This window comes from Chiloscyllium plagiosum, unplaced genomic scaffold (assembly GCF_037043375.1).
Source record: "Chiloscyllium plagiosum isolate Xiang-an unplaced genomic scaffold, Cpla_swu_hap1 HiC_scaffold_5, whole genome shotgun sequence".
NCBI classification, from domain to species: Eukaryota; Metazoa; Chordata; class Chondrichthyes; order Orectolobiformes; family Hemiscylliidae; genus Chiloscyllium; species Chiloscyllium plagiosum.
This window is the reverse complement of record NW_028270143.1, coordinates 79,325,497-79,340,496: the sequence shown is the minus strand read 5'-3', so window position 1 is coordinate 79,340,496 and position 15,000 is coordinate 79,325,497. Positions and strand designations below refer to the sequence as shown.

The following is a 15,000-nucleotide window of genomic DNA, read 5'->3' as shown; positions in this document are numbered from 1 at the left end:
CATAAAATGTCCAAGTAAATTTTACACTCTTAAAATATATGTATACATTGCACATAAATGTACAATAGCTTCGTAAAATACATTTAAAGGAATGAAAAACAGTATTAATACGCATTTATAGATACTATGTCTTCATAAAACACATGTGAATGAGCATTCTTAAGAATAACATTGGATTAAAAGCATTTGAAAACACAAGATAATAGTGGACACTGCTGAATCTGCTTAATTTTGCTTCATTTTAGACAATATATGCCTCTAGTGCGGAGACAGTCTGTGAATATTCCCAAAAACATTTGAAGATCCGATCAAATCTGAGAAGTCTTGTACAGCGTGTGATATTTTGAAGCTAACACAAAAAAAACCCAATTCATGTCAGACTTACCCTAGACTGAACAGAATTTCCCCTTGCATCAACAGTGTGCTCCACATACTGGGAGGACAGCAAATCACTAGGAATTAAGAAAAGTAAGTAAATTAGTCGATAGTGAAATATTTAATATGGTGAAGAATTTTACATTAATGAGATCTACTTACAAAGTGATATTTTCATTACCACAAGGAGTTTATGTAAAATACCATACTCATGTAAAAGTCGAATTTTTTAGACTATTTTTAAGGTTAAATTCTCAGGTCGACTATTACACTGGCACTAATTTTGAGGGGCTGAAATTCATGCTGAAATACTGTATTATTAACAGAAGTCGATTTGATTACACAACTAATCTCGGGCAAAGAAGAAAAACATAATGAATTATGGTAAAGGTAATTACCGGATAAAAGCAAGTGAAACAAGAAGGTAGTAAATTTTATTTATATACACCGGGTACGAAAATTTAACATGCCAAAGATTCATTGAAATCATGCAAAATCACACTGTTCAAGATGATCCTGGCCTGGTATAATGGCACACTTAAAATGAAACATTTATTAAAGTCTGAATGTGTAAGCATCTTAAACTTTCCCGCCAAACTCTTCCGTTTCCCTCCCATTTACTCTCATATGTAATGAACCTTAGCAACATTCACAAATTTGTCAAAGAATTAAAGATATATGTAGCTAATATATCTCATTTTTATTCAGATATAATGGCGCAATTAAAATAATTAACTTTTTAATGATATTAACTTTTGGATGTATAGTAAACAAAGTGCAATAATACTGATAGACTTAGTTTCAGTTTGAAATAATTAATTAATTCATCAAAACGTGCTGTCGTAAACCTAAAGGACTAAGTAGAGTTATAAATGAATAAACGAATGAATAGAGATGTGATATAGTAAAGAGAGCAATGAGTAGAGTTACTAGTATGAATGAATGAATGTGATTTCGTTGAAGTGGATTAATGGGAACATGTAGTTTCCTTTGTAAGAGGTTTATAATGCGATATAGTAAGGTTAACATTTGCATGAGATATATGGAAAATGCAAGATATTTTGGCCAAAAATAAGGGGTTGACTTTTACATGAGTACAGATGGTAATATTTTGTGCCAAGTGCAAATATTTGCAGGTTTGTTGTGAAGTGTTGCAGCAATTTAAAAAGTTTATTCTGCACATGATCATCCCATTGAAGTATTTAACATGATGGGGTTGGGGGGCAGTGTGGAGATTTTGTGAGCAGTTTTCAGGTACAGGTACACAATGTCAACATAAATTTGCTTGACATGATCTGATGAAACCCAACTATGTTAAATCCACGACATAATTTCTTTAGAACCCAAAGCAGCCGGATGAGAGCTCTGATCAATTTCAGACAGCTTTACAACTATATTTCTCACAGGCACCAGATTACAATAGGAGTGTTTACAGGATGGATGATGCTCCAGAGGACAATTTCATAATTTGGAAGATTTTGACAAAAGAGGTCTAAATTATTTGTATGGATCTCAAAGTTGCTCTCCCGATTCTCTTGTTCCGAGGAAGGAAAGTTGCGATATCTTCCAAGTGTCCTCTTCTTCAGAGATACTTTACCAATCCCCCATTGTTAAGACACAGCAAGCCAGGGCTAGGGCTTGAGCAAATATATTCCACACATACCATTTTGGGAAATCTTCCTGTTCTATATAAAACATGTGCAATTTTAACTAGCTGTATACTGATCATTCACCTGGGAAAACCTGGAACGACTGTATCAAGACTCATACAATCAAGGTTTCTGAAATTGATATCTCCCTATCTTTGGGCAGATGCAAAGAGATCTAGGGAAGAACATATCGACTCCTGCAACATCCAACACTGTAACTGTCTACCAATGATTTAACTGATAAATTCTCTCTTTAAACTGATCGATGAACTACAGAGGTGGTCACAAGAAGTGTTCCAAGCAATACAAGTGATGAGTGAGTTTTGTGGATTGTATTGAGAAATAACTTTTTTTGTGTGGTAGAGGGATTTTACTGCCAATATAATGACAAAAATCAAGCACATGAAGCATTTTCCATCATAGTTGTAGATTTAGATTTAGACAGTAGGTAGTTTAAGAGTCTTGGCATCTATTTCTTCCACTAACATATTGAGTATTACTTGAGTAGTTATGTTAATGGAACATAATAATCTTAACAACAATTTAAGCAAGTTATCATTATATTTTTAAAAAATCCCAAGATGAAATTAATTCTGTAGCTGAAACAATGTGACTGAACACACAGTTGACATGGTCCCTTACGCAGTTTGCTGAGTTAGTTTCTAGCCTTGGAGAATTAAATTTAAACAACATTGTGAGTGTATATGTGAATCGGCAGTGTTTGCATACTACCAGGCCTTCACATTCTGAAAGGCAGCACCTCTGGCATTGCAGAAGTCCCTTGATACTGGAAGTGAGACTTTAGTGTGGATTTGAAACTCAGTTTCTGACTTCTCATCAGGCTACAGCAAGTCCCTACTTTTGAGATTTTCAGTATTTGTTTCATTGAATCCCGACAGTGTGGAAGCAGGCCATTTAGTCCACTGAGACCATTGCAACCCTCCGAACAACATTCCACACAGACCCACCCCCCCCTACCCTATCCCTCTAACCCTGCATTTCCCATGGCTAATCCACCTAGCCTACATAGCCCTGGTCACTATGGGCAATTTAGCATGGCCAACCCACCTAATCTGCACAGTTTTGGAGTATGGGAGAAAACCCATGAGACGGAAATAATGTGCAAAATCCACTCAGACAGTCGCCCACGGACGGAATCAAACTCGGGTCCCTGGTGCTGTGAAGCAACGTGCTAACCACGAGACACTGAGCCACCCAGAGAATTTCTGTCATTTTTGGGAGAGCCATAATTTCATGAAGGTATGTCACGGTTGGCATTTTTAAACGTGTGAACAAGATATCTATTTACATATTTTAAACATGCACAGTAGTACATCAATGATCAGAAGTCAGTCTTCTTAGCTTCTTTCAAGTTGATAATTGGATTTAACCACTCCATGTAAACAATGGCCCTTGTTGGACTGGGGGAATGAACCCCATGGTTTACTCCCTGTTTCACTGTCCAGTCTTGTGAATAAACTTACTGGTCTCAATGGAAGTCAGAACAAAGGTTTGTTTTTCAACTTCAAGCCAATTAATTTTGTAGATACGCTTGTTTAAAATAAGCTTCTTTCAGTACATTCACTTCTTATCATTGAAACTGAGACACACTGTCATGGTGTCAGTAATGGATGAAGATATTTTCTCAACAACCTGTTCAGAGATGTTATGTTACATCTCTGGAACGGGTGGGACTTGAACCTGTGTACCTTGGCTCAGAGACAGGGACACTAGGACTGTGGCAGAAAGAGTTCTCTGGTAATGATGAGCATATTTTGAATCAAACTATTCAGACATGTTATGATACATGTGTGGAGCAGGTAAACTCAGGCCTCAAGGATCAAAGGTAGGGACACTACCCCTGCACCATTACAGCCTTTCAGTAACAGATATTTAAAAACCATAAACATTCAAAGTACATGGAAGCTGTATTATGAATGTAATATTTCAATTAAAGAAAATAAACTAGTGAATCTTAAATGGTAAAAGTAACACACAGGATTTGGGTTGGGTGGGGGGGGGGGGGGAAGTTGTTAAGTAGCTTGGAAAAGAAAAGAAATTCAAGGCCCATTTTCCATCTCCCTGGTCCCTGACTGTAGTTTACAAGACCTTTTAGTCCATCTGTTCCAGTTCCTAAATTTCTTCCAGGTGCAGCATTCAAGTAATCATCCTCCGCTATTTCTGTCACTTCTAGGAGAATGCCACCACCAAACAGGTCTCCCCCACCCCACCCCCGAATTTCAGCTGCTAATGGTCTGTTCTCTCTCTGACACCTTGATCCATTCCTAACCGACCCAACAAACTGTCTCACTGCATCTTCCCAAACCTGCCCTGTTAACCCTTTCCTTTTATCTTTTCCCTACTCTGCCTCCATAGATGTAAATTATTTCCATAAGTAATAGTGCTTTGCTTATCTTTCTTTCAATACGGTACACTCTATTCACTACTTCATGGGTTCAGGTATAGTGTATCATCCTGACATTTGGATACCCTCCCATTCCGATAGAATTCCACCTGTTAACAACAATTCACTTTCCACATATGCTGTCAATCCTGCTGAATTTTTCCAGCATTTTCTTTTTGTCAAATGTCCAGCATCCATAATATTTTTCAGCAGGGGGTTGATTTAGGAAAAGCTCTCCAGCAACTTTGAACCTCAGAAACAATCGGAAAGGATTTAACGAAGGCAACAGGGATCTCACCCACTGGTGCACAGCCAGTGACAGCCCTTCAATTCCTCTTTAAGGGTGGATCCTCTGTAGTGTGGGTACTCAGACACGTAACTGGACAGTGGCAGGGACAAAGTGTAACTTTTCAAGGGCTTTTACATATCTAAATTAGGAGCAAGAATAGGCCATTCAGCCCTTGAACCTGCTCCATCATTCAATAGTTTCATAGTTGATCTGCATGTGGCCACAATTTCACTTTCCTGCCTATCCCTGATCAATCTTTGACTGCCTTTTTAGTCAAAACTAATACGCAATGCAGAAGCATAGAATTGCTGACAGTGACAGCAATTCTATGCTGTCCACGATGTAAATGGAAGAGGGCGGCCTATGTAAAGATGAGGCGTGAAGGTTCAATTGGGGCGATTGAGAGTTATAAGGTAGCCAGGAAGGATCTGAAGAGAGAACTAAGAGCAACAAGGAGGGGACATGAAAAGTCCTTAGTTGGTAGGATTAGGGAAAACCCTAAGGCTTTCCCTATAGGTATGTCAGGAATAAAAGAATGACTAGGGTAGGAATAGGTCCAGTCAAGGATAGTAGTGGGAAGTTGCGTGTGGAGGCTGAAGAGATTGGGGAGACACTGAATGAATACTTTTCGTCAGGATTCACTCAGGAACAGGACATTGTTGCCGATGTGAATATTGAGTCACAATTAATTAGAATGGACGGCTTTGAGGTATGTAGGGAAGAGGTGTTGGAAATTCTGGAAAGGGTGAAAATAGATAAGTCCCCTGGGCCTGATAGCACTTATCCTAGGATTCTCTGGGAAGCAAGGGGTTTAGGGGTTTAGATAGGGTTGACCATGAGAACCTTTTTCCACTTATGGAGTCAACTATTACAAGGGAGCATAGCTTTAAATTAAGGGGTGGTAGGTATAGGACAGATGTTAGGGGTAGATTCTTTACTCAGCGAGTCGTGAGTTCATGGAAGCAAGGGAGGAGATTGCAGAGCCATTGGCCTTGATTTTTATGTCCTTGTTGTCTACAGGAATAGTGCCAGAAGACTGGAGGATAGCAAATGTGGTTCCCTTGTTCAAGAAGGAGAGTAGGGATAATCCTAGTAACTATAGGCTGGTGAGTCTCACTTCTGTTGTGGGCAAAGTCTTAGAGAGAATTGTAAGGGATAGGATTTATGAACATCTGGATAGGAATAATGTGATCAAGGATAGTCAGCATGGTTTTGTGAAGGGCAGGTCGTGCCTCACAAACCATATTGAATTCTTTGAGAAGGTGACTAAGGAGGTAGACGAGGGTAAAGCGGTAGATGTGGTGTATATGGATTTTAGTAAGGCATTTGATAAGGTTCCCCATGGTAGGCTACTGCAAAAAATACGGAGGTATGGCATTGAGGGTGAGTTGGAGGTTTGGATTAGGAATTGGCTGGCTGGAAGAAGACAGAGGGTAGTAGTTGATGGTAAAGGTTCATCTTGGAGTGCAGTTACTAGCGGTGTTCCGCAAGGATCTGTTTTGGGACCATTGCTGTTTGTCATTTTTATAAATGACCTGGAGGAGGGGCTAGAAGGTTGGGTGAGCAAGTTTGCGGATGATACGAAAGTCGGTGGAGTTGTTGACAGTGAGGAAGGATGTGTCAGGTTACAGCGGGATATAGATAAGTTGCAGAGCTGGGCAGAAAGGTGGCAAATGGAGTTCAATGTAGGTAAGTGTGAGGTGATTCACTTTGGTAAGAGTAACAAAAAGATGGGGTACTGGGCTAATGGTCGGATACTTGGTAATGTGGATGAGTAGAGGGATCTTGATCTCTGAAAGTTGCCACCCAGGTAAATTGTGCGGTAATGAAGGCATATGGCGTACTGGCTTTTATTGGTAGAGGAATTGAGCTCTGGAACCCTGAGGTCATGTTGCAGTTGTATAAGACTCTGGTGCGGCCGCATCTGGAGTATTGTGTGCAGTTTTGGTCGTCATACTATAGGAAGGATGTGGAGGCACTGGAACGGGTGCAAAGGAGGTTTACCAGGATGTTGCCTGGTATGGTAGGAAGATCGTATGAGGAAAGGCTGAGGCACTTGGGGTTGTTTTCATTGGAGAAAAGAAGGTTTAGGGGTGACTTGATAGAGGTGTACAAGATGATTAGGGGTTTAGATAGGGTTGACCATGAGAACCTTTTTCCACTTATGGAGTCAACTATTACAAGGGAGCATAGCTTTAAATTAAGGGGTGGTAGGTATAGGACAGATGTTAGGGGTAGATTCTTTACTCAGCGAGTCGTGAGTTCATGGAATGCCCTGCCAGTAGCAGTGGTGGACTCTCCCTCTTTAAACGGGCATTAGATAGGCATATGGAGGATAGTGGGCTAGCGTAGGTTAGGTGGGCTTGGATCGGCACAACATCGAGGGCCAAAGGGCCTGTACTGCACTGTATTCTTCTATGTTCTATGTTCTATGTGACTTCAGGATTTGCAATTGTGTATGGCCCAAACGTTGCTCTCAGTTTCACAGGAATAATGATGTTGAACATTGACAGTTTTGCATCATTCTACACAATATCCAGACCATTTATGTCTCAGTAATGTTTAGTTCAGCACAATATTACTTTGATACTGATTTTTTTTGCAACAAATACAACAGGCGTACCACATTAAAACTGACAAATAAAAGCTCGACTTAGAAAATGATTACGAGCAATGACTTGTGCAGTTTGTCCTGAACATCTTACATAACTATTTTGAATAACTTACAACCAACAATTTCAATATTAGTTCATTTGCATTTGAGAACACTTGATTCCTGACAGTATGTCAGACTCAAAATTTAAAATTCAGACTCACTGGAATGACAGCCTAGTGGGAAAAACAGCAACCAAGGCCACTAGAGGATCAGATCACAGGGAGTGAGGTGGGAGCAGACCACAGGAGCGGACCACAGGCATGAGGTGGACTGTGACTGAATAAAACAACTGGGAGTGAGGTGGATCGTAACACAGCCATACAATAGGGAGTGAGGTGAATTGTGACATGGCCAGACAGTAGGGAGTGAGGTGGATTGTGACAGGGCCAGGCCATAGGGAATGAGGTGGATTGTGAAAGGGCCAGACAGTAGGGAGTGAGGTGGATTGTGTCAGGGCCAGGCCATAAGGAGTGAGATGGATTGTGACAGGGCCAGGCAATAGGAAGTGAGGTGGATTGTGACAGGGCCAGGCAATAGGAAGTGAGGTGGATTGTGACAGGGCCAGGCAATAGGAAGTGAGGTGGATTGTGACAGGTCTAGCCCAGAGGGAGTGAGGTGGATTATGTCAGATTCAGACAATAGCAAGTGAGGTGGATTGTGTCAGGTCCATACATTTTTATTTAGTACTTATGGGAAGATATGCTTGAAATCTGGGATGTTGAGGAGATGTCAAAGTGAAGTACACTGTACTAATAATTTGATGCCTTGAAACAGTGTAGTAGCTGGATTCACTCCTGGAGCAGGAGATACAGCTGAACTGGCTAAAAGTGGTCTGAAGTTGAAATCAAGGCCTTAATCTGTCACCAATGAGAAAAAAATAAACTTATTTTTCTGTAATGGCTTTAACATTATGGTTCAGGTAAGTAATTGAGATTCGAAGCAATCATTGTACAAGATTTCTTCATTGTGTAATTCTAACAAAGGCATTCATCTTTGTCCTTCTAGTTAATCAGTCAAATACTGTAGGGTATAGGCAGATCACATGATTAACCAGAAATGTCTACTGACGTTTAAATTTAAAGCAAACAATGACTTACCATTTGTGGTACATTTGAGGACAAACACATTTGTTTTACAGAATTATACATTGGGTTAATGTAAGTGGGACATTTCAAATATTACAGTAATTACATGAAGCCTTTTATAAGTCTTCAACCATCCAGAGAAATGGAGCACAGTTATCAAGCATGAATCATTCATAAAATGTTAAATGCTGTTTGATGTTGGCTGGTTAAATGCCAAAACGCTTTATTTGCTTCCAAAAATCTATACATTGGCTGATGTTCTGCATTTTAAAACACAATCCTTCACATGTTTCAAATACAACTTCTATAGTGATGACAAAGGGCCACACTTTATTCCATTGATTCTAACAAAATAGTAGGCATACACAGACATGAAAGCAAGATTGTTAAAAATAAAAAAAAAATCTTATATTCAACCATTTGTTCTGCCATTCTAAGTCTTACTCCTCTCCAGAACCACTCAAATAATTAGCAGAGAAAGAAACAATACAATGAAATGTGTGTGATCTATCATATTTTAGGGTTTGGATTTTAAAATAGTGGCACATTTCTGAGAAAAGTTTTTAAAACAAACTAGGCCAGACAATCTTTTCAGAACAATGGTCCAATCCAGTGTATGTCAGAGAGAAAATAAATCCCTGCAGCGTTAACAGAAATTTTTTTCTACTGGGGTGGTTAATGACAGGTGGAGTAAACATTGAAGAACACCAATTTGTTTTCAGTTCAGGATAAGCAAGAGTGATTAAAGTTTAGGCACTGCATGTTTTTAGTGCAGTTTGGAGAAGTCCGAATTAGGATCAGAAGCCAGTACCATCTCTCTCCTAGAAAGGAGCTTTTCAGAACAGACTATAACATGCCAGAGCAGAAGTAAGCCATTTAGCCCACTGAGTAACTCAGATAATCCTCAACTCCATTTCACTGCCTTATCAATATATCCCAGGATTACCTTACTGATTAAAAATCTGTCAATCTCAGTTTTGAATCTACTTAATGATCCAGACTTTAAGCCTTCTACAGTCAAGAATTCCACAGATTCACTACCCTCTGAGCAAAGAAATTTCCCCGCATTTCTGTGATCTTTGGACAACCCTTTATTCTGAGATTATGCCCTCCAGTCCTAGATCCTCCAAAAAAGGGCAACAAACCTTTTGCACGTAGCCTGTAAAATCCCCTAAGCATCTTGTTAGTTTCAATAAGGTTGCTTTTCGTTCTTCTAAATTCCAATGAGTACAGGCCTAACCTACATAACCTCTACTCATAAACAAGTCCCTCCATACTTCATATCAGCATAATGCACCTTCTCTGGACAGCCTCCAATAACTGCACATCGTTCTTCAGATAAGTGGCCCAAATCTGTTCACAGTATTCCAGTTACTGTCTGACTGGTACGTATATATTTTCAGTAAAACCTCCCTACTTGATATGCCTGTGTCACTGTAGTCCCAAAACTCTAAGCCATTAATTTTTCCTTTTTACCTTTGTTGTTTCTCTATGTTAACACAATCTGTCCCGTTCTGTCCCACTTTGGATATCATCAACCAGACAGATTCCCTGTAGTGCCACCACATTTGTAAGCCTACATTTCCCCTCCCTTTCTACAGCCCTAGTTATTTAATTCAGAATGGTCCCAGCATGGTTTAAATAAAGCCTGTCTCACTGGAATAGCTCTCTTCTCTAGCACTGGAGCCAGTTCCCCATTAACTGAAATCTATTCTACCCATAGCAACCTCTAAAATTTAACTGCTTGATTCTAAATATTTTATGCCAGAGTAACCATGGCTCAGGTAGTAATACTAAGATGATTACCTTGGAAGTTCTGCTTTTTAATTTAATTCTTAATTGTTCAAAGTATCTATTCCCCCAATTATATTATCCCCTACCACTACTATATTCCTATTTCCTTCCTCCATCGCACTGGCTGCCTGTACCATAGTGCCATAAAGTGTTCGCTCAATTCCTTGCAGTCCCCTCTCTTGTCCACACAGCTTGCAGGAGTCTTGTTATTGTTGGACTATTGCAGGACCAAAGCTCCTAAAATGAAAGCTATTCGGTGCTCATAACTCAGCTGCAGTCTTATCCACCTGTGGTATAATCATAGACCAAATCTAAACTGCATACCCCGAAGAGTATATCCACTCGCTTTCACCCTTCCCTGATCTGGTGCAATGTCTGCAGCTTGGATTCCAGCTCCTCGACTCGGATCCAAAGTCCTAACATTTACTGTGTTAGGTTTGCTCTGGATCACCTTGGAGTCCAGCAGCCTCCACATAATGCAGGAGCCACACATCACCTGTCCTAACATCACTATCATATTGGCTTATTTTCTAAATTACTCTTTACACTTTACTGTAATGATAATGTTTTTTTTAAAAAATCACCAGTATCAATCCTATATTTAATTAGCTTTTAAATAAAAAGGAAAATTGTTTTGATCTAAACACACTTACTTTTAGTTTAAAGACCAAGCTTCCTCACTAAGCAGCTTCTATCCTTCCTCTCATTTGACACTATGGTTTGTGAAGTCACTCCATGACTGGTCTCACTGCAGATCGGCCTCTTGATCCATACCTTTTATCCTCTCCCATTCACATCTCACCCTGGACAGTTTAATTCAAGCATCTCTGTCCCCATTTGCAACAAATTCTCATTTTAACCAAATTTCCAGTTTACTCACTCAACATTTGTCGCACTCAGCTGAAGTCTCCTTTGCATTGATCGCGATCCTTACAGTTAAGTGTTTAAATTACCTCACATTTTCCCACTTTGGTCCCTCAACCTGGCCTAAAAGGCAGGCTGCAAGTCAGACAAGCTGTCATGTTTGTCAGCAGTCACCAGTCAATGGGGTAGACATGTTGCTGTGTGGCACCATGCTATGTCAGTGTATTATCTGTGCCTTATGCCAGCTACATGCATGCCAAAGTCACCACATTTGCTCAAGCAAACAGCCATATCTCAAAGTCTAAGGGCAATAGCTGTCAGTCAAGTCTGGGGATAACCCCCGCAGGCAAGGGATCCTTACACAATAAGTCAAGTACAGCCACTGATATCAGTCCAAAGGTTTGGCAAAGTCACTCGTCCCCTTAGAGAGATCAGGGTCAGATTCTTCTCCTGATAGGGGATGAGGAGATGAATGTTGGGCACCTAACCACTCGTCCTGCCTCTTTAAGCCCTATTCTGGGCTCTTTTCTCCTGGAATGGGACAAAGTGAGTGAGGTGACATGTGTGTGTGTGTGTGTGTGTGTGTGTGTGTGTGTGTGTGTGTGTGTGTGTGTGTGTGTGTGTGTGTGTGTGTGTGTGTGTGTGTGTGTGTGTGTGTGTGCGCAGATGTGAGGCATCCCAAGTGGGTGAGCAGGCAGCACAGTGGGATGCAGAGTCAGCAGGATGGGGAGACCTGGGGGTGGGTTGTGGCAATTTCAAGAAAAGGAAGGTGTTGTATTCAACAGTGAGAGTGGCAGAGCATAATCCTTGGTGCCTCCTCTGCTGGTCCTGGGGGAAAGAGGACAACCCACTTGTGCACCGTTCCATCCATCAACACTTCTCTATCCCTGAGCACAAAGCTGAGAACCAATCATCTGCTGCATCTGGGCAAATGTCTCCAATTGTGCAGGCATTTGACTGGGCAAACAATGGCCTCTTAAACATTGCACCGGAGCCAGGGCTCTTGATATATCCCAGCAGTGTTGAGTACCTCTGCATAAAGTGAGTGGGAGACTCCAGCTAGCATTGACAAGAGAGCTGACATAGCAGTGTGGTACTTGTTAATGAAATGAGTTTGGCACAACAGCATAAGAGCACTTCCCTGGCCTCATGGAGAGAAACCTTCCACGAAACCCAGCAAAAATGACATTTGTAGTGATTGTAACGGGGTCAACAAGCTGGACATCAAAGAATATAAGCTCCCTAATTGTGGCTGTTCACCTGGTCCATTCAGGGAGACCTGGTTGACATAAAAAGGATAAATACTGGAAATACTGAGGCCCTGAATGCCTGACTCAAAGAGAGTCAGGGTAATTGTCAAAGGCTACACATTTGTAAATAAAAGGTAATTAGTGATGGGATGGCAGCCTCTGAACAGTTATTTCAACACTCCAGTTCTTGCTAAGATTCAACCATATTGGTGGGGAAAGTAGGAGTGATAAGTGAGAGGAGTTTAGCATAAAAACACTGAATCATTATTCTAAAGACATCCTTTCTTTTTATAAGGCTATGTGAACTATCAGCAAACATATTTATACCACCTACTCTCAAACATTCACAATATAACTCATTGCAAATCACAATGACTGATATTCAGTGGATGTAGAGTTCATCCTCTGAGAGTGGATATTAGGAATGTAAGTGTGCACACACTGCCTTTTCTAATCCATTCATTTTAAATACTGTTATAAAAAGCAACATTATTGGCAAGATGCCATTTAGCAGCCATCTCTTACTCATCTTGATTCCCAAAAGAATTAACTCCTTCTACATTTTTAGTAATAAGAACACAGATTTCTTTCCTAAGTTTTTCAAATTCAACTTCCTCTATTGTACACCACAATTAGCCTCAAGAAATTTTTCCATACCACAATATAAAAGTTATTGGTACATTGTAACTTGTCTCAATTTAAAGAAAAGAAATTAATTAAAGCTCTGGAAAGACAATGGTTGAGATTTCAAATGATCTTATATGCAGATCATCCATTTTCTGCGTACAGTAATGTTCCAGATACAAGCTTTGTCAGACTTTATTTTATTTAGTCTCCAGGACTTTAATGAACACTTGAACACAGTTTGAACTTTTGGAAAGGTGGTGCTGAAGTTGCTAACACTTTGGAAAACAACTGAGCTCTGGATTGATACAATATGTAAAGGAAAACAGTGCCTGAGCTACAGGATGATATTTTATGTGCTGAACATGAATTAACACAAACAGCATTCTTCAATGTTACTGCTTCACATAATAGAATATGAACACAGATTCTCCCACACTTGTCACTTCACTTTGCATTTTTTCACAGATCCCAGAAATGCAATGGATATTTAAGAAACTAGGTGACATTGCATCATGAATGCCCTCATCTCACATTTAGCAGCATAGTGCAACAGTCAGCATAGTATGTAGTCATTGCAATCATCTATGTGTAGTGTTACAGTCATGTAATGTAGCCATAACATCAGAAGCATAGAACCTAGACCATGTATATCTCTATGATCTTCTAACAGTGTAAACAGTTAATGTTGTTAACAAACTTCAAGACATCTGTCTCAACAAGAATCCAATCTTTGCGGTATATGTTAGATGTGCTTACAAAAAAACGGAATACTCAGAACATAGCATACTGGTAGCGGTCATAGAGACATAGAATGTACAACACAGAAACAGACCCTTTGGTTCAACTTGTCCATACCAAACAGATATCCTAAATTAATTGAAACCTATTTGCCAGCACTTGACTCATATCCACCTAAACCGTTCCTCATCATATACCCATCCAGGTGCCTTTTAAATATTGTAATTGTACCAGCCTCCACTACTTCCTCTGGCAACTCATTCCATTCACACACCACCCTCTGCGTGAAAAAGTTGCCCCTTAGGTTCCTTTTAAATATTTCCCCTCTCACCTTAAACCTATGCCCTCTAGTTCTGGACTACCCTACTCTGAGGAAAAGACCTTGACTTATTCACCCTATCCATGTCCCTCATGATTTATAAACTTCCATAAGGTCACCTCTCAGCCTCTGATGCTCCAAGGAAAATGGATCCAGCCTATTCAATCTATCCCTATAACTCAAACCCTCCAACCCCAGCAATATCCTTGTAAATCTTTTCTGAACCTTTTCAAGTTTAAGAGAGAGAAACAATTAATGTTTGAGTGTGCCATAGTCTGAAGAATAAGTTGGCAGCAAGTGAGGCCACATACTATCTGAAGATTGTCTCCTATCTTCATCACATTTACATCCCATGAATACTCACTGTCTTACAATCTTTTCAAATTCAGTCTTACCTTCAACATCATATCAGCAGAAACATAGTCAACTTGTGCTTCCTGGTTCATGGTTATTTAAGTGGAGTTTGTCTGTTTGGATCTGACACAGGTGGTTGTTTTTATGGACACCTGTGGCACAGGACAAGGAAGCAGGAGACTGCCAGCTTGGATGGAGGGTCAGAATGAGCAAGGGTGATTTGAGGGGAGGGGTGAGTCAGAGACCTGTAGCGTTAGCACACAGAGATCTTCAAGGAAGGGGACCACGTAGGGTTTGGGACATGAAAACTTACAGCAAGGGTCTAGCATCTTGGGTTCAGTCAGTGTGGGTCAGCAGTTTTGAGATCTCACATGAGGAGCTAAAAGTCAGATTCAGTTCTGTTATGTTCTGGGCGTCAGCAGGAGGAAGCTGTCTGTCATGATTAGGTCCATGGTCATAGGTCTGAGGGAGCTCAACACAGTTTGAGCACAGGTTCAGTTGCAGTTAAGGGTAATGGGAGCTCTGAAAGGGCTGGTGAGGAATGGTGAGGGAAGGTTTAGGAGGAACTCTCTGATGAGGGAGAGATTAGGGTCAAG

General features: G+C 40.4%; 1 protein-coding gene across 7 annotated transcripts in view; it reads right to left on the bottom strand.

Moving 5' to 3' along the window:
* Positions 1-15,000, bottom strand: part of adam22 (ADAM metallopeptidase domain 22) — a 390,158-nt gene that overhangs the window by 316,477 nt on the left and 58,681 nt on the right. For all 7 annotated transcript variants that reach the window (XM_087987353.1, XM_043690348.2, XM_043690349.2 and 4 more), the window contains exon 4: positions 386-452. In XM_087987353.1, the coding sequence (XP_087843479.1) occupies positions 386-452 (67 nt within the window). The remainder of the gene's footprint in view (positions 1-385; positions 453-15,000) is intronic.